At 46.6% G+C, this 27,551-nt stretch overlaps 1 protein-coding gene across 1 annotated transcript in view; it reads right to left on the bottom strand.

Moving 5' to 3' along the window:
• Positions 1-27,551, bottom strand: part of MAP3K21 (mitogen-activated protein kinase kinase kinase 21) — a gene marked incomplete in the record, with an annotated part of 557,669 nt that overhangs the window by 384,870 nt on the left and 145,248 nt on the right. Inside the window, 1 exon segment of the mRNA XM_044076148.1 lies at positions 12,703-12,878. Within this exon segment, the coding sequence (XP_043932083.1) occupies positions 12,703-12,878 (176 nt within the window).

The raw sequence follows: 27,551 nt of genomic DNA, 5'->3' as shown, positions 1-27,551 counted from the left end.
ATGTCGGAAGATCCGACGGCATGGTATAAGCAAATTCATCGCCGAAAAAGTCTTCAGCGAACTCTGCCCGGCGCCTGAGAGTGCGCTTGTTGAAGCGAGCACAGGCTACACAGGCCGAGACGTCATGGTCTGGGCCCAGGCAAGGGAGGCAGTAAGAGTGGAAATCCTTATGAGGTATTTGTTTACCACAAAAAAGACAACTGTTAACTTTTTCAGTAATTTCTGACATCGGCTGAGGCAAGAAAAGGTCCCCAACGGGGTACTTAGCTTTTTTGATGACTTCGGTATTGTAGAATACAGGAGCTGACCGACCGGCACTTGCGAACTGCTTCTGCTTCGGGCACCGCACGGCAAGAAAGACTGGGGAAAATGGCGTCGGCTGATGCTTATATACTCCAGCCGCTCTGACGTCGGAGAGAAATGCGACATCAGCCGACGTCGGACCCAGACTTTGGAATCCGGCGACCGAGGGCTGCCTGAGGCAGGACAACCCACATGTTATGACTGCAGTTGCATTCTTGAAGGACATCTGCTCAGATGGAACATTATAGTGAGTACGCAACTTCTTTATCTGAAGTAGTTGACTTCATTTGGTCTTCAACCTGTGGGACAGAGTTCCCAGCTACCAACACCTGTGAGGACCTCATGGCAGGATATTCTAGAGCCAAAGGATGCCCTACTCCTGGACACAATGTCCAATTTGCAATGAGATATGAAGGTATGAGATGAGGACCAAGTAGCTGCAGAACAATCATCCAGCAACACCCTAGATCAAAACGCCACCGAGGCAGCCATGGACCTAGAGGAGTGGGCTTTCACTTGACCCTGAGGGGAAAGGCCTCTATCAGAATATGCTCAAATGATACATTGGGAAATCCAGCAAGCAATGGTCACTTTAGAAACTGGCTTGCTCAGAAAAGGTTTCGAATAGGATACAAACAACTGATCAGATTTGCGAAAGGATTTTGTTTTGTGTAAATAAAACTTCTCGTCTGTGTACGTCCAGCAAGTGTAATTTGTATTTGTCCCTATTTTGGAAATTTGGAACGAAAACAAGAAGATTGATAGTGTGACTGGTATTGGCTTCCTAAGCCACCTCGGGAAGAAAGGAAGGATGCGTATGGAGGGAAATCCTGGCTTTATGAAAAACCATGTAAGGAACTTTGATGGACAATGTTTGAAGTTCTGATACCCTCCTAGCAGAAGTAATAGCTACCAAAAAGGCAATTTTCTAAGACAGGAATTGTAAACCTACTGAAGCCACAGGCTTAAAGGGAGAAGAGACTAGAGCCTGAAGTACAAAGATGAGGTCCCATGGAGGTGTAGGATCTTTCACCGGGGGGGCGTTAAAAAGATGGTACCTTTAAAGAAAGTCTTGCAAAGTCTGAAAGAAGCTAGGAAAGCCATGTTTTCCTCCACATGGAAATTAGAGATGGCAGCAAGTTGGACTTTGACAGTAGAGAAACTAGCACCCTGGTAAAAGATACCTGCTAGAAATTCCAGAACAGCTGAAACCGAAGCTGTAAATGGATCTAGGTCCAATTGAGAGACCCATATTGAGAACAGTTTCCACTTGCTATGATAGATTTTCCTGGTGGAAGACTTGTGAGCCACCACTAAAATGGTTTTAACCGGAGAAGATAAACCAGGTGTCCAAATCATTAATGGAACTGGTGGAGCCAAGCAGTGAGTTTCAGACTACCCAGGTCTGGGTGAGGAATCTCTGAGGTATGAGAAATGAGATCTGGAACTGGATTCAAATCCCATGGTGGAATTGCCAGGTGAGACCGAAAGGAGGGGAACCAGACTTGACAAGGCCAGAATGGGGCAATGAGGATTACTTTGCTCCCCAACCTGTGAGCTTTCTGAAGAAATTTTGGAATGAGAGGTAACGGAGGGTAAGCATAAAGAAGACCAGGAGGCCAAGTATGAACCACTGCGTCTCTAGGGGCTTCCCCCTGAGGGGGGTTCAGAGCGAAGAACTCGCTGCATTTTGCATTGGGAGAAGATGCAAAGATATCTCAGCAAGGCTGACCCCACTTGAGGAAGATCTGTTCCGCTACTGAAGGATTCAGAGACCACTTGTAAGGCATCAGAATAGTCCTGCTGAGCTTCTCTGCTAAAATGTTGGACCTTCCTGGAATGTGCGCTGCCACCAGAAAGCGGCCAGTGGAAATCGTCCATTCTCACACTCTCATGGCCTTGCCACAAAGAGGGTAAGATCTGGTTCCGCCCCGTTTGTTGACATACCAAACTACTGACATGTTGTCTGACTGAATAGCAATAGTCCCTAGAGGAAGATGGGCATGAAGGGCCTGCAATGAAGGGCCTGCAACGCTAGAAAAACTGCCCTCATCTCTAGGACACTGACATGCAAAGTGGTCTCACAAGGGGACCACATGTCTTGGATAGTCTTTCCTGAGCAATGCCCCCCCACCCCCAATCATAGCTGGGAAGCATCTGTGGTCACTGTTGTGGGAAAGTGCGGAACAAAGGGAAGTCCTTTGACAAGATCCGAGAAGAGAATCCACCGGAGAAGAGACTCTCTGCAAGCCCGGGAAATCCGAACTGGATGGGACAAAGATAGATCTAGTAGGGACCAATGAACTGCTAATGTCCACTGGAGGACTCGCATACGAAGTCATGCAAAGGGTAGAAGATAGACTGTGGCTGCCATGGAACCCATACGAAGTCATGCAAAGGGTAGAAGATCGACTGTGGCTGCCATGGAACCCAGAGCTAGCAGAAAGTACAGTTGTGTACACTTACCATAAATGTAGATGTTGGAGAGTATTCACTGTGCAGTCATCACACTTGGGTTATCCTGGCAGGGGTAGCCCTCAGTCAGCCCGAATACCAGAGGCTTTATATGTCTGCATCGGTTGCTGTCACTTCAGGACTGATGTCAGGTCGTCAGCGGTATAAAAACAGGTAGCCGACGCAATTACAGTTTTTCTTGCCCCAAATGTCAGGAGCCCCCAAATAGGGAGCTAAATTATGGTGGAAAAACGCCACCAGTAAAAGTAAATACCAACACCCTGTAAGGAGTGAGGTAGACAGAGAGAGAACGAAACAAAGGGGCTGGTGGGTGGGAAACCAGGACTGCAACAGTGAATACACTAACAGCTACATTTATGCTAAGTGTACACAACTGTACTACGTTCTTCGTGTTTCACTGTTGCAATTATCACACTTGGGTTGATTCCCAAAGCTGAAGAATGGGTGGAGGCAGTCAAAAAGAGTTGGGACTGGCTAGTATCCCCTGCAGGACTGCCGTTGCAAAGCCTGCCCTGGATTTGGAAAAGATAGGCAAGTGGTAATGTTTGGTGAAGGTATGAACAGAACTCCACGTAGCAACTTCCAAAATGTCCCTGGTAGGGATTCCACTGAGAAAGGCTGTAGAGGTTGAAGTTGCCCTAGTGGAATGTGTTCCGACCCCCTGAGGGGGTGGTTTCCCATGGTGTTTGTAACAGAAATGGATACAGTGTGCTATCCATTTTGAGATGGTTTGTTTTGATATGGCCTTGCCCTCTGCCCCTGGAGCAAAGCTGACTAGTAACTGGTCAGATTTCCTGAAGGGCTTAGTCCTACCAAGGTAGAATCTGAGCAGTCTGTGCACATCTAAAGAGTACAGTATACTTTCCACCTTATTTTGAGGATTAGGGAAAAAGGTGGGCAAATGGAGAGATTGGTTGAGAGCCACACTGGATGCCACTTTAGGCATAAAAGTTGGTTAAGTCCTTAGGGAGACCCTGTCAGCATGAAAAATAATGAAGGGTTCCACAGTCATAAGTGCTTGTAGCTCAGAAACTCTTCTAGTTGAAGTGATGGCCAGAAGCAAGGCTGTTTTCCAAAAGAAGAATTTAAACTCTGCTGACGCTGCAGGCTCAAAGGGGGGAGGGTAGCGTGAGCTTTTCCAACACAAAATTAAGGTCCCAAGCAGGGGTGGGGGCTCTTCTTGGTGGCCTTAAGTTGTTTGACCCTCTCAGGAACTGCTTGATGAGAGAGTGAGAGAAGACAGGTGGCACAGTGCTGTAATGAGCAGAGATGGCAGAGGCATGGATCTTAATGGAAGAGGAGGTCAGGCCTTTGTGGAGTAGGTCTGCTAAGTAATCCAGGATGAGAGATAAGGTGGGCTGTGCTGTATCCGCACCTTTACTGTGAATCCAGGAACAATACCTTTTCCACTTATCAGCATAGGATTTACTTGTACTGGGTCATCTGGATTCATGTATGACATCCAGTACCTGCTTGCTTAGGCTGGCTACTGGAGGTGAATTCAAGGAATAAGCCAAGCTGCAAGGTTCAGGGTCTGCAACTGCAGATGCAAGATCTGTCCCTCATGCTGAGTCAGGAGGGTTGGGATCTGGGGTAGGTGCCATGGGGGCACTGGTGACAGACTGTGCAGTAGTGGGTACCAGTGCTGGCATGGCCAGTCTGGGGCAATCAGGATTGGCCTTGGTCTTCCCGCCTTATCTTTAGTAATACTCTTGTAAGAAGAGGCAGAAGGGGAAATGCATAGATTGAGAGGTTTGCCCACTGGAAAGATAGGGCATCCACTTACCAGGCTTTGCTGTGAGGTACCCCTGGTGCAGAATTTGCAGATCTGGTGGTTGCAGGGGAGGCAAAGAGGTCCACCTTCGGGGTACCCCATTTCTGGGTCACAAGGCTGAAGGTCACTCATGTGGGTCTAGGAGATTTCTGCTTAAGTTGTCTGCCAGAGAGTTTTGGTTGCCTGACAGGAATTGAGCTTGCAGGTGCATATGCATGGCTGAGGCAGTGTTCCACAGGGTCATGGCTAGCCTGCAGAGTGGGTTCCCCCCTGCTTGCTGATGTACACATCACTGTGGTGTTGTCGGTTTTGATTAGTAGGGGCCCCGGTGAGAGTAGGGATCTGAAAGCTGTCAGAGTGTGCCGAACAGCTACCATCTCTTTTTGGTTGATGTGCAGATGAATTTGGTTTGGGTTCCAGTGAACCTGAATGCACCTGCCGTCCAGATGTGCACCCCAGGCATAGTCTGATGCATCTGTGTTTAGGGTCTGGGTGGCGTGGGGTTGTGTACAGGGAAGTCCCTTGTTGTGGTTGCATGCTGCTGCCCACCGAAGAACCTCTTTTCTTACACAAGGTATTATAGGTACGATAGTTTCCAGGTCCTGAGAATGTTGGCACCAAAGAGTTTCCAGGTCCTGAGAATGTTGGCACCAAAGACTTAAGTATCACTGAAGTTTTCTCATATGCAGTCTGGCATATGGAATTAGTAGAATGCAGGAGGCCATGAACCCTACAGCCTTGCAGGATTTTCCTTGCGGATAGCTGCATTCTGGTGGTCATTTGTGCGAAGTAGCCTGTCAGGTAGGCTTGTTTTTCTGGAGTAAGAAATGCCATCTGGAATGCTGTGTCCAAGCTTGCTCCCAGGAATACAATTTTTTGACTGGGGACTAGTTTGGATTTCTTTTCATTGACAGTGTACCCCAGGGAGGTTAAGTCTTTTACAAATGTCAGGTGCTGCATCAGCTTTTCCGGACTGTCTGCCTGAATCAGGCAATCGTCCAAGTAAGGGTAAATTTGAATATTTCTGTGTCTGCAATATGCAATGGCTGGAACCAGGCATTTTGTGAAAACTCTGGGAGCAATGGATAAGCCAAAGGGAAGAGCAGAGAATTGATAATGCAGAGATCCTGCCCTGAAACAGATATTTCCTGCAGGAGTCCCTGATTGGGGTGTGCAGATAGGCGTCCTTTAGGTCTTGGGTGGCTAACCAGGCATCTTTGGACAACATAGGGAGAAGCTGCTGTAGATGAGAATTTTGAATTTTGGTACCACCAGGAAGGTGTTTAGAATGGATAGATCTAATATTGCGCACCAGGTGCCCTCTTTTCTGGGTACCAGGAAAAGTCTGGAATAAAAACCTTGGCCTATCTGTTCTGCAAGAAGAGGCTGATTTGCCCTTATGGAGAGCAGGGACTGAACTTGGTTTTGTGCCTCTGCCCACTGGTTTGGAGGAAGGTCTGGGAACCATTTTGGGGGTGGCAGCATGTGGAAATAAAATTTGTACCCCTGGGATACTATGTTGAGGACCCATCAATCGTTAGTGATGGAGGTCCAGTTTTTTGCATGGTGGGCAAGTTTTTCTCCTAGGGGTACGAGCTACTGGGCAGAGGTGAGGAGTGGAGTTGAGAAGTCATTGTGAATTCTTTCTGTAAGGGGGTGTCTTAGCATTCCCTGCTTTAGAAGTGGAGGTACTCTATTGCTTAGATCTCTGCATATAGTGAGACTGTAATCTGGGGGGTCTGTTTCCCCTGGGTCTAGGTTGAGATGGCCTTGAGTGGGCTGGAAAGGACCAATGTTTTGAGGGGCAATGCCTACTGAATCTTGGTGGCTGAACTTGCAAGAAATCTTTGACTGTCTGCACAGACTTGTCCTTTTCTTCCATCTTTTTTAAAACCTCTTCTGCTTTGGTGCCAAACAGATTGTCCTTGTTCAGAGGAGCGTCCAATAATTTTGATTTGGCATGGTCTGGCAAGGTCTGTTCCTTAAGCCAGGCATGCCTTCTAAGTTCAGAACCTGTGACTGCTGCCCTACGATGCTTCTAGGGCGTCAAACCTACATTGCACAGTATGCTTGCTGACTTGGCTTGTAGAATGCATAAGCTCCTGTAATTCTTTATTTTCTGCACGGTCAGGAAAGGTAGATAATTTCTGCTTCAGTTCCATAGTATGTTGCTGGTATTTCAGCATGTGGAACTGACAATTCAATGCTCTAATGGTGAGAGTTGCAAAGGTGTATACTTTTACACCCCATCTGTACAAAGCTCAGAATCCCTGTCCGAGGGGGTGGGATTCTTAGCTGTAGCTGCTTTTATTCCTTTAGTTCCTTGGGAGATGACCTCTGGGTCAGCAGTAGGATTTCTGGAGAGATATTTGTGAGAGTCAGGGACTCTGTAGTACCTGTCCGGTTTCCTTGGAGCAGGGGGTAAATTATCAGGAGTTAGACTGGATTCTATAAAGACATCATCCACAACATCCAGAACAGGAGGAATAGCTAAGGGTCTGTGCTGTGTTAAGTCTAAGAATTCCCTGAGTGTCTTTTTGGACGGAGGATAATCCTGGCATTCCCAATGGAAATGGTCTCTCAAAGTATGTAAGGTTTCACCAAAAGAAAAAATCCTCTGGAGGGGAGGCAGAAGGTATGGATTCCTCTGCATCTGAATCCTCATAGGCAGATAAGGGCATGTCTTCATATTCAGAAACCTCAGAGTCGGACTCTTGGTCAGATAAAGCTGCTGGGGACAAGTCTCTTTCTTTTAGCAGAGGAAGGCTGGCTTCCCCTAATCAGCATGATCAGGTCTTTGCCACAATGACTGTGGCAAAGAAGCAGGCGCTTGAGTTTGGATCATTTATTTTAGGCGTAGCTCATACTCTTGACCTTAGAAACTTGGTAGTTTTAGAAAGAACTGAAGACGTGAAAGAAGTCGTCTGTTTGTGTCAAATATCGGTAGTGCAAAGAACTTCCTCAGAAGCCAGTGCCTGCACAGTGGCTCCGGACCCATCCAAGGTAGATAGCGCCGCAGGTTCCGTAGTCAAAGAAGAGTCTCGCGACATACCGGACTCCGAACAGGTCTCGGTAGCAGCCTGCGAATCCATCAAAGCGGGCATCGGGGCTGTGAAAGCATCTCACTGAGTACCGGCGAACTGGCAACTAGCTTAACTGAAACATTGTCAGCAGTTTTGGACCTGTGCGGTCTTTATCCTTACGTTTTTTTTCAGAAGATCAGTAGTCGGATGGCTTACTGAAGCCCTTTCAGAATACGGAGATCGAGAACGAAAGTATTTAGCTACAATAAGGGCCCAACGGTGAATAGACAGCGAAGTACGTCATGGTCTGGGCCTAAACAGGTGACACAGTAAGAATGGAAATCTCGGTGTGGTTATTTGCTTTCCACAGGTGAGACAAATTTGCTTTCCATAGGTGAGACAATTGTTAACTTTTTCTGACATCGGTTAGAGCAAGAAAAAAGGATCCCCAACGGGGTACTTAGCTTAAGAAGACTTCAATTTCGGAAACGAAAACTTAGGTAGCGGCCGACCAGCACTCGTGCGAACTGCTTCTGCTTCGGACTCCTTGACAAGAAAGACTGATGTAATGGCATCTGCTCCCTGTTTTTATATCCCTGACGACCTGACATCAGTCCTGAAGTGACAGCAACTGACGCAGAAATACTAAGCCTCTGGTATTCGGGCCGACTGAAGGCTATCCCTGGCAGGATAACCCAAGTGTGATGACTGCAACAGTGAAACATGAAGAACATCAGCCTCCAGTGAAGGAAGATGAACCTGGAGAATGCAAGAAACATGAAGTCTTAAATTGTGTACCTTTACCAGAGTGAGGTAAATCTCCATTTGGATGGTGTCCAACCGAGCTCCTATGAAGTCCATGGTCTGGACTGAAGTCGGTAAACATTTGCTGAGGTTTATAGTAATGCCCAGACTGTGTGCAAATACCAGGAAATAGCCCCTGGTTTGGCACAGCAGACACTTGGTGGGGGCAGCAAGGAGCCAATCGTCCAGGTAGGGAAAGGCCTGAATTCCCTGAAGCCTCAGGTGAGCCGCTTCTACTGCCATCACTTTGGTAAACACCCTGGGGGCTGTAGTGTAACCAAAGTGAAGGGCCCTAAACTGATAATGACTGGGCCCCAGCCAGAAGTGGAGAAACCTGTGGGAGCACCTGCGCATTTTGATACTATAGTATGCGCCCTGGAGGTCGATCGAGCACATCTAATATTATTGCTGCAGGTAGGGCAAGATGGACTGAAGGGTGACCATTCGAGACTTCTCTTTGGCTACAGACAGGTTCAGGGTGGAAATATTCAGAATAGGTCTTAGGCCCCCCCGTCTTTTTTGGCACTAAAAAGAACCTGGAAAATAAAAGCCAATCCGGATTGGTCTGGGGGGATGATTTGGATGACTCGTTTTCTTAGCAGCTTGTCTATTTCTAGTGCTGCTACCTCCCTTTGCGTGGGTGGAACATCTGGGAGGTGTTTTGGTGGGAGAGGTGGCTCTATGAACTGGATGCAATAAACTCTGGGTATGATTTGCAACACCCAACGGTCTGTTTTTACTGAGTCCCACTCCGTTGGGTGTAGCAATAGACGACCCCCGACTGCCTCCAGAGACTAGCAGTCAGGTATCCCCTCAGGGCTTCTGCATCGGCCTTTAGGAGAACGGTTCTCACGACCCGACATTCTTCAGACCCCCTCTGCCTCTGGGCCGGCACCTATCATAATCCCCTCTGCCTCTGGGGGGAAGATGAGTCCTGAGCGTCTCAGGAGAACAGATTTCGGGAACCACATCTTCTTGGCCCCTCACCAATTCCTAGAAAATGATCTTTGAAGGCCGGAGAAGCGGATCCCGCTGGCAGTGTATTCACGTCCTTCTCATTCCGAACCAGTGTGTCATGCACAGACTTCCCAAACAGGGATGAACCATCATAGGGGGGCATTAGCAAAGGATGCCTTGAAGAGTTCAGAAAATTTACACAGCTGGAACCAGGCGCGACTCCTCATGGCAACACCAGACCTGGTGGCCCTGGTGGCTCCCTCTGTAGCATGGGAAAGGAGGTGCATGGACATACTGGTTACTGCCTTTACAGTGGCCATTCGTGCGGTGAACGTCTTCTTGCCCTCCGCCGACATGGATTCCAGGAGCGACTCAGCAACTTCCCTCACCAGGTCACGCTGTAGTCGGATGACATGTGCCATACAGTTCAGTGCCCTTATGGTAAATGCTGCTGAAGCATACACACGCTTCCCCAAACGGTCCATAGTCTTCAACTCCTGGTCAGAAGGAAGGACCGTAGAGCTCTCCTGTACAAGCTCTCTTTGTGGCGGCTGCCACCATCATAGGATCTAATGGGGACCCCTTACTCCAGCTAGCCCTGTCTAAGGAGGACTGAGAATTTTATCTGGATGCTTGGGAAATGGCACCATAGTGTCAGGTTCCTTCCATGCTTGAGATGTTATCAGGTCCACAAGCGGGTCCATGGGAGGGGACACCCAGGAGGTAAGATGGGCTCATGCCAAATGCCTCTAGGAACACAGACTCATCCAGGATTGGTTTTTGGGCAGACCACCCTCCCCTCTGGTGAAGGAGTTCCATGATGTCGCCAAGGGAGATATCTTCGGGGGGGGGGTGGACCTAGGGGAACCTTCCCCTTCCTCCAAGTCGGTGTCATCCGTGAGAGACTCTGGAAAGGAGTCCAGGTGCCTCCTTTCGCACATCCGTTTGCGAGGAGCCTCCTCAGTGGGACTTTCTGGAAGGGACTCGCAAACAAGTTGCTCTCAAGTGGGAGCTTCCTGAGGCAAATCAAGCACTGGCTGTCCCTGAGAGGAAAGGAGAGTCATGGAATCGGGGCACAGTCCAAGGAGGAGATGGTCAGAGGTCTCAACGCACTCGAGAAGACTCTCTCCACCATGTCAAAAGCCAAGGGAGTGCGAACGTCCTGAGAAACGAGCAGAGGAGCCGCTCCCCTCAGATCAGACATGGGAGTTGGAGCAGATAATGAGGGAGCCGAGATGCCCAGAGGGAGACTGTGTTCCAACAAGCACAGAGCTGACATCAGCCCCTCTAATCAGACGCCGAGGCTATGACTCTGAGAGCTCGGATCAGACACACTCAAGGCAACAGCCAGCATCAAGGTACAGGGTACCACTGGTACCAACCCTCCGACCCAGAGGGGCCTCGGATCCAAAGACTCTAAAAATGGATGGCCGTATTGAAGAAGGAGTTATAGGGGAGAAGAAAGGTTGTGAGCTCCACGCTCCAGAGGGAGAAGGGGCTGGCAAGGCTCCCATCCGGATCTGGGTGTGGATGAACTTCATCATCCTGTCCATCTTGGCCTCACTAAGACTACGGGTTGACCTTGAAGATGAAGCTGCCGGCACCGGCCGGGAGTGCCGGTGAGGGGAAGCCCTTGAAGGCAGTCTGGATGTCTCCGGCTCCGGGGAGAACCCGGGTGATCGGAGCCAAGCAGTACTGGGTCTAGGGGGGTTTGCTGAGGGCCCTGCCAGAGCCAAGTGGTTCGGAGACGTTTTCCTAGACTTATCTTTACTGTGCTTGTCTCCCTCCCCAGACCTCATGGTGGAAGTTTGAGTCCCAGAGGCCTGGGGAGAAGCAGAAGTAGAAGCGGCAGCAGGAGATGCTGCTGAAGCAGAAGTTATGGGGACAGCCATCCCCAAGGAAGGGAGCAAGCCCTTCATGAACAACTCAGCCCTCCTGTCCTTCAGAACCCACGGGTTGAAACCTGTGCAGATAGGGCAAGAGGGTAAGCAAGTGGGCTGCGCCCAAATAGACTATGCACAGAGTGTGGCCATCAGCAGGGAAGAGCTTATGGTCACAGTCTGTGCATTTCCTAAAGACTGTGTTGGGGGTCTCAGCCATCACAGGACCAACATACCAACTCTGCCACATCGCAGAACACACACACACACACACACACACACACACACACACACACACACACACACACACACACACACACACACACACACACACACAAAAGGTGGAAGGGAACAGGAAGGCCACAGGGAACTACCTAACTTTTTTTTTTTTTTAACTTAGAACACTGACGGATAACCTAGGTGTAGCGAGGTTAAGGGTTTAAAGAAAGGGAACCTAGCCTCACAACTCAAAGGGAAATGCAGAAAACTTACCCAAAAAGCCTGGAGCTCAGTGACCACGATGCATAGCTTTTTAGAGGCAAACAAGATCTGAGGGAAGGAAGGAGACTGGGAAGCATTTTGGTTACGGGGAGGAACTTGGAGCTCAGATCAGATGCTAGTGATGCGGCCATCTCAGAACGGATTTGGATCCGAATACCCACAGGCTGAAGACCAAATTAAGTCAACTACTTCAGATCAGATAAATTAAACAAAAGGAGACCTTCCCCAGGTATCTTTCCAGATCGATGGTTTGAAATGCACCTCATTTGTAAACGGCCTTTGCAAAAGTATTATCAAAAGTATTTTTAGTTCCGACACCACTGGTCATATGAATAATTGTACAAACAAATAAACCAAAGGTGAAACTAACGTAGATAAATCAGGAATCCATCCATCTATCCATTCACAACTCTTTTCCCCATTTCTCACATGGGGTGGGGGTGTCACTTCAATGGTAACAATCACCTAAAGCCAAGGTTTACACTCCTAGTTGTTCTTTCATATTACTCACTCATGCAGACCCCCACACACACAAACACGCTCACACCCACACATCCATGGTCAATTTAGTGTATCCACTCATGCAGACCCCCCCACACACACCCAAACACGCTCACACCCACACATCCATGGTCAATTTAGTGTATCCAATCCACCTACTTTAATGTCTTTGGAATGTGAGAGCAAATGGGAGAACCCAGAGAAACCTATGGGAATACAGGAATGACATGCAGATTTCACAAAGAAGGCACCCAAATCTGGGAATCGAACTAGACAATCTGTTGCTGCGAGGCGACATACTATCCCTTGTGCTGCCCAGATGAATCAGGAACACCAGATACATAGCAAAGTCATGAATGCAGTTTAAAACCTGCTGCACTGATACTAAGCAACACACTGTCTTACACTACTGGTGATGTTTCATTTCTTACATCACAAAACAGCTAACAATATTTAATATATTACGTAGATGACACCGACTCACCTTTTCTTTGGTCCTCAATTCATCAAACATTTGCTGGATTTCCATTTTCCAGTTGTCTTGCATGGAATGGAAGGACTCCAGAGGTATTGTTGTCTTAACTTCTCCCTCAATGGAAATAAGCTCATCCAGAATCAGAGCAAAGGATGGTCGAATGTGGGGGTCCTGCTCCCAGCAATCTAAGACATTAAAAACATCAATTAAAACAAATTGTTAAAACTGTCAATAGAATCTACCAGATGTGCACATACATTTGTCCTTTATATTGCCCCTTTTCATTATAAACAAAAGATATGGTCTTACCATGTCATCTTATCTATTTAGTTGAGTATTAAAATGAAGTACATTTTTAATTAAAAAAAAATCAGGTAATTGGGACTATGTATGCAATTGTACTGATGTACACTGTGACAATGTTCCAGACTGCATAAGGTAGACTTTTCCAGAATCCAGATCACCTTATGCCACCAACATGCACCTTCCTGTCAATAAAGAAAGAATACAGATGTGATATCATATAAATAAACAGCTAGTGCAAAAACTACATACTTGCTAGAGTTATGTGGAATTGTCAAAATGAGTAGCTAGGGGAATTTCACTAATTTATGGCAGATTGCGGGAATGTACCAATGATCCAGCAAGGAGAACTGTATCACAGAAACAAAGACCATTAACAATTAGAAAAAAAAAAAACAATCATGTATAGTGGCTTAAAGAAACTAAAAATAATGAAAGGGATGAAGGTGACCATGCCACTATACTCCCTGCGCTTGTATATACTTGCTGCATACATGTAACTGTCAAAGATGCTTCTTGATTGGACTGAATACCAAAAGCAGGATCACCAGGATGGAAGGAAGCAGAGTATATTCCAAGCAAAGAACACAAATAGCAACATCCTCGGAGTAGTGATTTCTCACATGAGGCTTACCTTGCAGTCAAGGCAATACTTGGAGAAGGTATGCAACAAAGACCAAGTGATCACTTCATAAATGCCTGTATACATGACATTCTTGAAATAAATACTGGATTCTGCCACTCCTCAACTGGAGTGGACTTGCAGAAAAGATGTTACAGTTGGCAGTCTTCCTGGAAAACACCTGAACATTATAGGCCCTTTTGCCACTACAGGAAAGGGAACAAATTACTGGCCAATTTTTCTAAACTTAGGCATCCACCCCTAGTAAAACCACTGCTGCTGATGCACATGCAGACACCTTAAGGACCTCTCTCCAATGATTACCTCTGCAAAAAAAAATGAAAGGCTTGTAGACCAGACTTGCCCAATAGGTGTCCACACGTCAGGCCAGACTTCTTGAGCTTAAGAGCCTCTTCCCCTTTGTGTGGTATAAAAGTCAGGCCTCTGGTACAACCAAGCATTCCAGTGTAAGGGTGTCTGTCTACAGTTTTAGAGCTGTCTTGCCCAGTACCCATGGCTGGAGCCCTTGAGTTGAGATTTTAGGCAAAGATAAAATACCAGTATTTATCTTGGGAGAAGCAACAAACATTTCTCCACTATCCAAGAGTGGTTTATGGGGTTGGGTAGGAGTAGACAATTCTCCCACTAACTCTCTATAAGAGAGCAGAACCAGCAGCGTTAGGAACTCAGAGAAAGGTGGGGGAAGTTGAAAAATAGGATAAATGGGATATGGGTGTCCTGCCCCAGTCCAAAAGGGTGTAATGTAACTTTGAAGAAACAGAGGGGATGTTGAGTGGGTGAAAGTACAGCAACAGTGATCTATTCGGACATCTACTGTTATAAGTTGCCTACACAATTGTACTTCCACTCTTCATTTAGATCACAGTTAATCCTTACAGGGATGATTCCCAGAACTTTATGGTACATGGGTGAGGGAGTGAGAAGAACGGCTAGGAATGAAACACATCCTGAAGAACTGTCCTACACTGGTGTCCCTTCCTCTTTCTCATCTGGACCTGTGACCAGTCATCAATCTGCTCCTGGGCAGTGTGTGTCAGTGAGTCTCCATCTTACTCGCTTAGTGGTGTGTCCAGCCGCTTCCCCTTCTTCCCCAGCTTCACCAGGGAGATAGGGTTTTAGGAAGAGGAAAAGTACAGTTTTGTACCTGCCATAAATGTAGATGTCTGATAGATATGCAACTGCAGTCATAACATATGGGTTGTCCTGCCTCAGGCAGCCCTCGGTCGGCCGGATTCCAAAGTCTGGGTCCGACGTCGGCTGATGTCGCATTTCTCTCCGACATCAGAGCGGCTGGAGTATATAAGCATCAGCCGACGCCATCTTCTTCAGTGTTTCTTGCCCCAGATGCCAGGTGCCCTCCAAGGAAGGCTAAAATCAAATTTGTGAAACAAAAATAGGTTTCCAGACAAATAAGTAAGCAATAAACAGATACACCATAACAGATATCCCCAGCTAAGAATAACAGGGAGATGAGTGGACCCAAGGCATAGAGGGGAAGGAGGGAGGGAAAACCCGACTGCAGTTGCATATCTATCGGACATCTACATTTATGGTAGGTACAAAACTGTACTATGTCCTTCAAGAATGCAACTGCAGTCATAACATATGGGTTGAATACCACAGCTTAGCTGGGGGAGGTGGTATGCTCTAGGAAAAGGATGGTGTAGCTAGCAATCCCTGCAGGACTGCCGAAGCAAAGCCTGCTCTGGATCTGGAAAATAAAGGGAGGTTGTAGTGTTTGGAAAATGTATGCACGGAGCTCCATGTAGCAGCTTCTAGAATATCCTTTGTAGGCACCCCTCTTAAGAAGGCTGTGGAGGTGGCTGTAGCTCTGGTAGAGTGTGGTCTGATATTGGCTGGCACACTCTTTCCATGGAAGGAATAACAATATCTGATGCAATGTCCAATCCATTTTGAAATTGTCTGTTTGGAAATTGCTTTTCCCTGTACTCTAGGAGCGTAAGCTACAAATAGCTGATCGGTCTTCCTACTGATCTTGGTTCTGTCTAGATAGTAGCGAAGTTGTCTATGTATGTCCAAGGTATGCAACAGTCTTTCCCCTTTGTTTTCAGGATTGGGGAAGAAAGTAGGCAGGTGAATTGCCTGATTTAGAGAGACCCTAGATACCACTTTTGGCAGAAAGGAAGGATTGGTTCATAAGGAGGCCCTGTCTCGGTGGAAGATTATGAAGGGTGGTATTGCCGTTAGTGCCTGTAATTCTGAAACCCTTCTAGCTGAGGTAATGGCCAGCAGGAAAGCTGTCTTCCAGGACAGAAATTGTAAATCCGCTGAAGCTGCTGGCTCGAAGGGAGGTAGAGTCAATTTTTCTAACACAAAATTGAGATCCCAAGCTGGTACTGGTGCCTTTCTTGGAGGTTTTACATTCTTGATGCCTCTAAGAAATTGCCTTAGCAAAGAATGTGAGAACACAGGTGGGTCAGTGTTGTATCTAGCTGAGATAGCTGAAGCATGTATTTTTATGGAAGAGTATGAAAGTCCCTTATTTAGCAATTCTGCCAAGTACTCCAGAATGAGTGGAATGCTCAGTACTGATGCATCTTGACCCTTGTTGGTATTCCAAATGCTGAAAACGCTTCCATTTAGCTGAGTAAGCCCTTCTGGTGGATGGTCTGCGGGCTTCTGTTAGTATCTGCTGAACTTCCTTGGAGAGAGATAAATTGAGGTTATTTATGTGATCTTCCAAGCTGTTAGCTGTAGAGTCTGGAGGTTGGGATGAGCTGTCCTGAAGTTGTGTTGAGTCAACAGTTGAGGCCATTTGGGAAAGGCCCACGGTTTGTTGTGACATATGCTCCGTAGTAGTGGGTACCAGTGTTGTCTCAGCCAGTTCGGAGCTATTAGGATTCCCTTTGGCTGCTCTGCTTTGATTTTTAGTAACACTGTGGTCATCAGTGGCAGAGGTGGAAATGCATAGATGACTAGGGAGCTCCAGTTGAATGAGAGAGCATCTATCTTCCATGCTTGTGGATGATTTGTCCTTGAACAGAACTTCTGTAGTTGATGATTGAGCTGGGAGGCAAATAGGTCTACATCTGGCCTGCCCCATGCCGAGGTTAGTTGTGCAAAGATGTCTGGATGTAACCTCCATTCGTGTGTGTCTAGGAAATTCCTGCTTAGACTGTCCGCCAGAACATTGTCTCTGCCTGGAACAAATTGGGACTGTAGCTGTATGTTCAGACTCAGTGATTTTTCCCAAAGATTCATTGTTAGCCTGCAAAGGGGGTAAGAGTGAGTACCTCCCTGCTTGTTTATGTACCACATCACAGTGGTGTTGTCTGTCCTTATTAGAAGGTGGCCTTGATGAAGTTGATGTCCAAAGGCCTCGATGGCATGCATCACTGCCAGCATTTCTTTTTGGTTGATATGAAGATGTTCTTCCTTTGGATTCCATTGTCCTTGAATACATCTGCCTTCCATGTGCGCCCCCTATCCATGGTCTGAGGCGTCTGTGGTAATGGTCTGTGTTGTCTGAGGTTTTTTGAACGGCATGCCTGTATTTGACTGACTTGCTGAGGCCCACCATAGAAATTCCTTTTGAAGACATGGAATGAGTGGGATAATTGCTTCTATGTTGTTGTTGTGCTGAGACCATAAGCTCTTTAGATACCATTGAAGTTTTCTCATGTGTAGTCTTGCTAGTGGGACCAAGAGAATGTAAGATGCCATGAACCCCAGGGCCTGTAGGAATCTCCTTGCAGTCATCTGGGAGAGTTTTGCTAAACTTTTGAAGTAATGAGTTAACTGCTCTTGCTTGTCTTCTGTCAAGTAGGCCATTTGAGAGGCTGTGTCTAGTTTGGCTCCTAAGAAAGTTATTTGCTGGGATTGTAGAAGTCTTGACTTTTGAAAGTTGACTGTGTATCCCAAAGCCTGTAGCAAGTGTATGACATAATTCAAGTTTTTTGTCAAGGTTAGTTCGCTGTCTGCTTGTATGAGGCAATCGTCCAGGTAGGGGTAGATTTGAATCCCCTGGAGTCTGCAATGAGCAATTACTGATGCCAGGCATTTCGTGAATACTCTGGGCGCAGTAGATAAGCCAAAAGGCAATGCTGAGAATTGATAATGCTCTGGCCCTGCAAGAAATCTGAAGTATCTTCTGCAGCTGTGTCTGATAGGGACATGCAGGTATGCCTCCTTGAGGTCCAGAGTAATCAGCCAAGACCCCTTGCCCAGCATGGGAAGGAGCTGCTGTAAGGTCAGCATTTTGAACTTTGGTACTATGAGAAAAGTGTTTAAAGCGGACAAGTCCAGTATCGGCCTCCATTGATTTTGTTTTCTTGGAACAAGGAACAGTAAAACCCCTGACCTTGTTCTTGTTGAGGCACTTTTTCTATTGCTTTGATCTGAGCCAGCAGAGAAATTCGCTTGATAGCCTCTGCCTTTTGATTTTGTGGAAGGTTTGGCATGCCTTGTTTTCTTGGTAAGGTATGAAAATAGAACCTGTAACCATGATCTATAATGTCCAATATCCATTTGTCTTTTATCAGTTTGTGCCAATTTTCTGAGAACAGAGATAACTTTCCTCCCAAAGGGGCTTGTTCTTGCTCCTTGGTCGGAGAAGTTAGAGTCAAGTCATTGAGATTGTCCCTGAGTGACAGGGGAACCCCCTGTGTCACCTCTTTGGTTTGTTGGTTGCCATTGGCGTCCCCTGTAGGATCCTCTATATTGCCCTCTGCCACGGGCACGCCTGTTCTTGCCCCTTTGAAATTTTTCAGGATTTGGGAATGACCATTTTTTAGAAGGCCAGTTCCTGCTGAACCTGGGGGGCTGAACCTGGAGAAAATCTTTGACTGTCTGAACTGACTTGGCTTTTTCTTCAATGGTCTTTAACACATCTTTAGCATTATCACCAAAAAGTTTGTTCTTTTCCAAGGGAGCATCCAGTAGTTTTGCCTTAACATGATCCGGTAAGGGTTGCTCTTTTAACCATGCATGTCTACGAATGACCGCTCCTGTCATAGCTGCCCTATATGAAGCTTCCAATCATATCCACACTGCAGAAAATGATTACTAACCTGCTGAGAGTTATGGACAGCCTCCTGCAAAGACTTCCTATCTAAAGGGTCAGGAGAGGCTAATTTTTTCTGTAAATCATCCAACAGGGAATCCTGGTATTGAAACATATGAAACCGACAATTGAGAGCTCTCATAGTTAAGGTAGTAGAGGTGTAAACCTTCTTCCCCCATCACTCTAAGGACCTTGCCTCTCTGTCGGAAGGCAAAGGATTTTTGGAAGTGGTAGCAGAAATCCCCTTAGGCCCCTGGGAAATCGTTTCTAAGTCTACAGCATGGGCCCTAAAGAAATGAGAATGGGTTTCAGGGACCCTATAATATCTGTCAGGTTTGACAGGAGCCGGGGGCAGAGAATCAGGGGTAGCACTAGAGTCAGAGTAAAGGTCATCCAACACATCAAGCACAGGAGGAATAGCTAAGGGTCTGTGTTGTGGCTTTTTAAGGAAAGTCCGAAGGCGCTTCCTGGAATCAGAAAATTCCTGACCTTGCCACTGGAAATGCTCCCTCATGGAATGCAGAACTTCCCCAAATGAAATATCCTCAGGAGGAGAGGCCGAAGGAATGGAGACCTCTGCATCCGAATCCTCGAAAGTCTGAAAAGGGGGTTCCTGGGATTCTGAAAGCACAGAGTCCCCAGAATCTTCATCTGAAGAAAGGGGGTCAGGTCATTCAACCCTGGGCCTCTTATCAGGAGGAGGCTGGGATCCTCTCTCAGAATGGGCCTGGGAGCCTCTGATCATAGAAATTAGATCTGCGGCCAAGGACATAATTTGAGCTTCAGGGTTAGGCTGAGGCAAGGTTTTAGCTGAGTGATGCTTGGCCTGGCTTGCAGGCTTGGCCTGGCTTGCTGCCTTAGCACGTGTGTAGGCCTTGATAGACATAGACATGGGAGGCCTGGCAACCCCACGTGCAGGGTTAACCTTATCCACAGCAATAGTCTCGGGCATTTCCTCGGTTGCAGTATCCGGAGGAAAATCAATAATTGGCATCGGTGTGGCCTTCGGTGTCGGAGGTATCGGTAGTGCAGTGTCTTCGGTTCCAAGCGGTGGAATAACCGCCTCAGAGGGAACCGGGGCACTCGCGGTAAGTTTTGGTGTGGAGTCGGAGGAAGTCGCGGGCTGAGGAGGTCGGTCCCGGTCTTTCCGTTTTTTTAGAAGTATGTGTAGTCGGTTGTTCCGACGGCATAATGTAAGCAAACTTTTCGCCAAAAAAGTCTTCAGCGAACTCCGCCCGGCGCCTGAGAGTGCGCTTATTGAAGCGAGTACAGGCGGCACAGGCCGAGACGTCGTGGTCTGGGCCAAGACAAGGGAGGCAGTAAGAATGGAAATCCTTATGAGGTATTTGTTTACCACAAGACAAACAATTATTTACTTTTTCAGTTAATTCTGACATTGGCTGAGGCAAGAAAAGGTCCCCAACGGGGTACTTAGCTTTTTTTTGATGTCTTCGATTTCGAAGAATACAGGAGCTGACCGACCGGCACTTGCGAACTGCTTCTGCTTCGGGCACCGCGCGGCAAGAAAGACTGAAGAAGATGGCGTCGGCTGATGCTTATATACTCCAGCCACTCTGACGTCGGAGAGAAATGCGACATCAGCCGACGTCGGACCCAGACTTTGGAATCCGGCCGACCTAGGGCTGCCTGAGGCAGGACAACCCATATGTTAGGACTGCAGTTGCATTCTTGAAGGACATCACCTTGATTCCCCAGAGTAGTCTCTCACGGAGGATACTGACCTTTAGTAGAGAGGGGTCTCTCAGTCTCCATGGAATGATGTCTCTTTTGGTGATCTATTGGAGCTGCTTCTCTAATGTGGAGGCTGGACCACTGAAGCACCCTCTCAAGAGGGGTCTGTATTTTTGGAGGGCTTCAGCGGAGACCCATCCATGCCTGGAGTAGTCTGCCCTCAGTATGCTCTTACCAACCTGGTGTCACACAGGGCATGGAAGGACCCAGAGCCCATTCCCCAAGAATCTAGATAAGATTCATGTACCCCGCCCCCACCCAGGACCAGCCACACTGGAGTAATGGTCTGGCTGTTGATGTTACTGTGATGGCAGCTGCCACCAAGAAGGCAATTTCTGAAGAGAGCTTTTCTGCTTATCCACCAACAGGAAGTCTTGGGCTTGGATCATTTAAGGAAGTGCTCCTACGCCTCAGTTACTTCTGCAATGACAGCACTTAATTATCACACTTGACAAGACTGCAATGTGACCAGGTGTCTGAAGCATCAAGGAATGTCAAGACGCAGCAGTCTCCAGAGAGTCAGAAAAACATGAAGACTCAGTTGTCTACTCTGCTTTCCATTGTCAACATTTCCACGAGGCTCATTTTGAATGCAGCCGATGCAGTATCCCGAGTGCCTGGCTCTGGCACTGCCATGAGGTGCCACACTTGGATGTGTTTCTGCAACTTTGCAGATTGCTTCAAGGTGTCCTTTTTCAATACCCTGTTTAGCACAAAAGTGGAGAAAAAGTGTTTTGGTAAGTATTTTTAAGAATAAGGGTGATGTGCAGAGTTGTAGTAACTACAGTGGGATAAAACTAATCAGTCACAGCTTGAAGTTATGGGAAAGAGTAGTGGAAGCTAGGTTAAGAAGGGAGGGGATGATTAGCGATCAGCAGTATGGTTTCATGTCGGGAAAGAGCACTACAAATGCGATGTTTGCTCTGAGACTGTTGATGGAGAAATATAGGGAAGGTCAGAAGGAGTTGCACTGTGTCTTTGTGGACTTGGAGAAAGCATATGATAGGGTGCCTAGAGAGGAGTTGTGGTATTGTATGAGGAAGTCTGTAAGTATGCAAGAGTGGTACAGGATATGTACGAGGGTAGTGCGACAGTGGTGAAATCTGCAGTGGGAGTGACAGATCCGTTTAAGGTGGAGGTGGGATTACATCAAGGATCAGCTCTGAGCCCTTTCTCATTTGCAATGGTGTTGGACAGGTTGACAGACGAGATCAGACAGGAGGCCCCATGGACTATGATGTTTGCAGATGACATTGCGATCTGTAGTGAGAGTATGGATCAGGCTGAGGACACCCTGGAGAGGTGGAGATATGCTCCAGAGAGGAGCGGAATGAAGGTCAGCAGGACTAAGACAGAATATGTGCATGTAAATGAGAGGGAGGACAGAGGAATGGTGAGGATGCAGGGAGTAGAGTTGGCGAAGGTGGATGAGTTTAAGTACTTGGGATCAACAGTTCAGAGTAATGGTGAGAGTATGGAAGAGAGGTGAAGAAGAGAGTACAGGCAGGATGGAATGGGTGGAGAAGAGTGTCAGGAGTGATTTGTGATAGACGGGTACCAGTAAGAGTGAAAGGGAAGGTCTACAAGAGGGTAGTGAGATCAGCTATGTCGTATGGGTTGGAGATGGTGGCATTGACAAAAAGGCAGGAGTCAAAGCTGGAAGCGGCAAAGTTAAAGATGCTAAGATTTGCACTGGGTATGACAAGGATGGAAAGGATTAGGAATCAGTATATTAGAGGGTCAGCTCAAGTTGGACGGTTTGGAGACAAAGTCAGAGAGGCGAGACTGCGTTGGTTTGGACATGTGCTGAGGAGGGATCATGGGTATATTGGGAAAACGATGCTAAGGACGGAGCTGCCAGGTAAGAGGAAAAGAGGAAGGCCTAAGATAAGGTTTATGGATGTGGTGAGAGACGACGTGCAGGCGGGTGGTGTGATGAGCAATATGCAGGGGACAGGAAGAAATGGAAACAGATGACCCACTGTGGTGAACCCTAAGATCTTATCCGAGTCTGGAAGTAACAATCCACCAATGCAGGCAGCTGGAGAGATCTACCTTTGCAAGTCCTACAGCTGGCTATATAAGACTGAATAATTGACAGGAGTTAGGCCTCCTTATGGGAGGGGCTTAGTCAATCACATATCACTGAGGATCAGAGGAGAGGATTCAGTTCCAGAAAGCTGCCAGTGCAGATTTGTGCAACCAGGGAGCCCATTCACCACTGAGGCAGTGTGAATGATAAACATATAATAATTTCCCCTGAAAGATGGAATGGAACAACAAAGCAGAAACACATGGAGGTAACCACTGACAGAGAAGCTCAACACAAACGTGCACGCACACACACGCACGCACACACACCCACGCACACTTTTTTAAATGACAAAGGACTATTAAAGTACTTGCAAGACACTAACACTACAGAACACAGTCTAAATGACAATGCCTTTTATAAGGGTCTAGGCCGTACCAAGAAAAAAAAATATTTTTGGGAAAAAAAGAAACAGAGTTTAAACAAACATTGTAAGTTAGAATGAGAAAGAGACAGATAAAAAATTCAGTCATTGCCCCATTTTTAGTTGAAGAATTCTGAAAAGTAGAACACTCAGTTCAGCTCAGAGAATTGTGCATTAAAGGAATAGGTAAACACTTGGCAGCCAGTGAAAGTTTGGTTTACATAGCAGTCAATGCTTAAAAGATGGACCTACTCTTATCAGTCTCATTCAGCTTTCAAAGAACAGCTACCATCCACTTATTTTTATTTAGTGAGATTCTACTTCATTTCACTGAATGAGAAGAGCAAAAAGGAGAACCACAACATTCTCCCAAATGCAGACTGATATGTGGATGCGCATTCTGAAAAAAATAATTTTTAGTCAGATTCTTAGCCTGAACAAAAAAATACAGTTGTTTCAGTGTGAAAAAATGTTAAAAGCTACAAACATGAGATCAAAATGAAACTTTGCTTAAAATCATCACAAAACAGCATTGACTTAGATTCTATACTGCAGAACAGAGAAAGTACAGTTTTGTACCTACCATAAATGTAGATGTCCGAGAGGTATGCATCTGCAGTCCTAACAAATGGGTTGTCCTGGCCTCAGGCAGCCCTTCGGTCGGCCGGATTCCAAAGTCTGGGTCTGGCCTCGGCTGATGTCGCACTTCACCCGACGTCATAGCTGCAGTTCAGCGGGTATAAAGGCATCAGCCGACGCCATTTTCCTCAGTGTTTCTTGCCCCAGATGCCAGGTGCCCTCTAGGAAGGCTAAATTTGGATAAATGCAAATGTTTCCAAACAATAGAGAGCAAATAGAAATAAACATGTATATACATATATACAAACAAATACACCATAATAGATTCCCCAGCTAGCTACAAGATGGGCAAATACCCTAGGAGTACCACAGAGGGAAGGAGGGTGGGTAATCCTGACTGCAGATGCATACCTCTCGGACATCTACATTTATGGTAGGTACAAAACTGTACTATGTCCTTCAAGGATGCATCTGCAGTCCTAACAAATGGGTAGAATACCATAGCCAAACTGGGGAGGAGGCACTAAGAGTTTATGGTGTAGTTAAGATCCCTTGCAAAACAGCAGTGGCAAAACCTGCTCGGGATCTGGAGTATAAAGGTAGATTATAATGCTTGGCAAATGTATGCACGGAGCTCCAAGTAGCAGCCTCTAAAATGTCTTTGGTAGCCACTCCTCGTAAGAAAGCTGTAGTAGTGGCTGTAGCCCTTGTGGAGTGAGGTCTGATGTTTTCTGGAGTTGCCTTTCCATGAAAAGAGTAACAAAATCTAATGCAATTTCCTATCCATTTTGAGATTGTTTGTTTTGAAATTGCTTTTCCTTCCATTCCTGTTGCATATGCTACCAGAAGCTGGTCAGTTTTTCTATTGTTCTTGGTTCTGTCCAGGTAGTAGCGCAATTGTCTGTGTACATCCAAGGTATGCAGCAATCTTTCCCCTGTTCTGCGGGTTGGGGAAGAATGTTGGTAGGTGTATTGCTTGGTTTAATGATACCCTGGAGACCACCTTTGGCATAAAGGTAGGATTAGTTCTCATGGACACTCTATCCTGATGGAAGATAAGGACGGGCTGTACTGCCATTAATGCCTGTAATTCAGAAACCCTTCTAGCTGAAGTGATTGCAAGCAGGAATGCAGTTTTCCAAGATAAGTACTGTAATTCTGCTGTTGCTGCTGGTTCAAAAGGGGGGAGTGTCAACTTTTCTAACACAAAGTTCAAGTCCCATGTAGGCAATGGTGGTTTCCTTGGTGGCTTTACATTTTTAATTCCTCTGAGAAACTGCCTGAGTAGAGGTTGAGAAAAGACTGGAGGATCCATGTTGTATTCTGCTGAAATTGCTGATGCATGAATCTTAATGGAGGAGTAAGACAGACCATTGTGGAAAAGCTCTGCTAAGTATTCCAGGATGTTAGCTATGTTTGCCAATGATGCATCTACTCCTTTTGTTGTACTCCAGATGAGATATCTTTTCCATTTTGCTGAATAAGTTTTCCTTGTTGAGGGTCTGCGAGCCTCCAAGATAATGTCTTTAACCCTTTGAGATAAATCTGGGTTATTTTGCCTTATGTAATGTTCCAAGCAGCTAGCTGCAGTGTTTTCAAGCTTGGATGCAGGATTTTGAAGTTGTTCTGTGTTAGCAGTAGAGGTAGTAGGGGTAGAGGCCACGCGTGTTCCCGGGACATACTCCTCAGTAGCGGGTACCAATGTTGCCTCGGCCAGTCTGGAGCTATCAAGATGATCCTCGGATGATCTTCTTTGATCTTCAGTAGCACTTTGTGCATCAAAGGAAGAGGTGAGAATGCATATGCTGTCAGGTTTTCCCAACTGAAGGATAGGGAGTCCACCTTCCAAGCAAGTGGGTGGTATGTCCTTGTGCAGAATTTTTTCAATTGGTGGTTGTGTGGGGATGCGAACAGGTCTATTTCTGGCAGTCCCCATTTCCTTGTGATGGTTTTGAAGATGTCTGGATGCAGCATCCATTCGTGGGCATCCGTGGTGGTTCTGCTTAAGATGTCTGCTAGTATATTTTCTTTTCCTGGCACAAATATGGCCTGGAGCTGAATGTTGAGGCTCAGGGCCACATTCCAGAGGTCCATTGCCATCCGGCATAGAGGATATGAATGTGTGCCTCCCTGTTTGTTGATATACCACATAACTGTGGTGTTGTCCGTCCTTATCAGCAAATGACCTTGTTGAAGAAATGGTCTGAATGTCTGAATTGCCTGTTTTACTGCCAGCATCTCTTTTTGATTTATGTGTAGGTTCATCTGGTCTTGAGTCCATAAGCCTTGTATGCACTTGTCCACCATGTGTGCTCCCCAACCGAGGTCTGAGGCGTCCGTGGTGATAGTCTGGCTTGGGTGAGGCCTGTGGAAGGGCAGTCCTTTGTTCAATTGACAGGCCTGGGCCCACCACTGGAATTCTAGCTTCAGGCATGGAATTATTGGAATTTGGGTTTCTAGGCTGTGCTTGTGCTGAGACCATAAATTCCTCAGGTACCATTACAACTTCCTCATATGTAGTCTGGCATGTGGAATTAATATTATGCAGGATGACATGTAACCCAGGGCTTGCAGGATTTTCCTTGCTGTAAGCTGGTTCTCCGTTGTCAATGCCATGAAATAGAGTGGTAGCTGCTTCTGTTTTTCTGCTGTGAGGAATGCCATCTGGTTTGATGTGTCCAGTTCTGCACCCAAGAAGGTTATCCTTTGGGATGGTATCAGCCTTGACTTTTTTGTGTTGACTGTGTATCCCAGGGCTTGCAGCAGGTGAATAACCTTTTTCAAATCTTTTGTTAATTTGTCTTTGTTGTCCGCTTGTAACAGGCAGTCGTCCAGGTATGGATAAATTTGAATTTCCTGAAGCCTGCAATGAGCAATTACTGATGCCAGGCATTTCGTGAATACTCTGGGCGCAGTAGATAAGCCAAAAGGCAATGCTGAGAATTGATAATGCTCTGATCCTGCAAGAAATCTGAGGTATCTTCTGCAATTTGGTCGTATGGGGACGTGCAGGTATGCCTCCTTGAGATCCAGAGTCACCAGCCAAGACTCCTTGCCCAGCATGGGAAGAAGTTGCTGTAGGGTCAGCATTTTGAATTTTGGAACAATGAGATATGTGTTTAGAGCGGACAGGTCGAGGATAGGTCTCCATTGGTTTTCCTTTCTTGGTACCAGGAAAAGCCTTGAATAAAATCCTTGTCCTTGTTCCATAGCCGGTACCTTTTCTATAGCTCTCATCCTTAGTAAGTGGTCTATTTGCTGTAGAGCGTTTGTCCTTTGGTTTGGAGGTAGGTTTGGCATTCCTCTCTTCCTTGGAAGAGTATGGAAGTGAAACCTGTAGCCTTTGTCTATTGTCTGTAAAATCCATTTGTCTCCTGTAATGTAATGCCAATTTACTGAAAATAAGGCTAGCTTTCCGCCTAAGGGTGCTCCCAGTTGTTCCCTGGTAGGCGGTATCAGAGCCAAGTCACTGTGATTGTCCTGTGGAAGTGGTAGGGGCTGGATCTGTGGGAGTAGTTCTCTGGCTGTTAGGCTGCCACTGACGTCCCCTGTAGGCACCTCTGGATTGACCTCTGCCTCTAGGGCGTCTATTTCTGCTTCTCTGTGCTCTGGTGGTGTCTGGAAAGGACCAATTCTTGGAAGGCCAGTTCCTACTAAACCTCGGAGGCTGGACCTGTAAGAAATCCTTGACTGTCTGGACAGATTTAGCTTTTTCTTCCACCTTCTTCAACACTTGCTGTGCAGGGGAACCAAACAAACTGTGCTTTTCCATGGGAGCATCTAGAAGCTTTGACTTTACATGGTCTGGTAAGGATTGCTCTTTTAACCATGCATGCCTTCTGATCACTGTACCAGTCATAGCTGATCTAAAGGAAGCCTCCAGTGCATCATAGCCGCATTTTAAGGAATGATTACTGACCTGCTGAGTGTTATGCACCAAATCCTGAAGGGACTTACGGTCTAAAGGCTCAGGCGAGGACAGTTTTTTAGTGAGCTGATCTAACAGAAATTCCTGATACTGAATCATGTGGAATTGGCAGTTTAAGGCCCTAGCCGAAAGAGTAGCAGAAGTATAAACTTTTTTACCCCATCTCTCCAATGC

Source organism: Protopterus annectens, chromosome 1.part1 (assembly GCF_019279795.1).
Source record: "Protopterus annectens isolate FY-2018-M chromosome 1.part1, PAN1.0, whole genome shotgun sequence".
NCBI lineage: Eukaryota > Metazoa > Chordata > Ceratodontiformes > Protopteridae > Protopterus > Protopterus annectens.
This window is presented reverse-complemented; position numbering and strand designations above follow the sequence as displayed.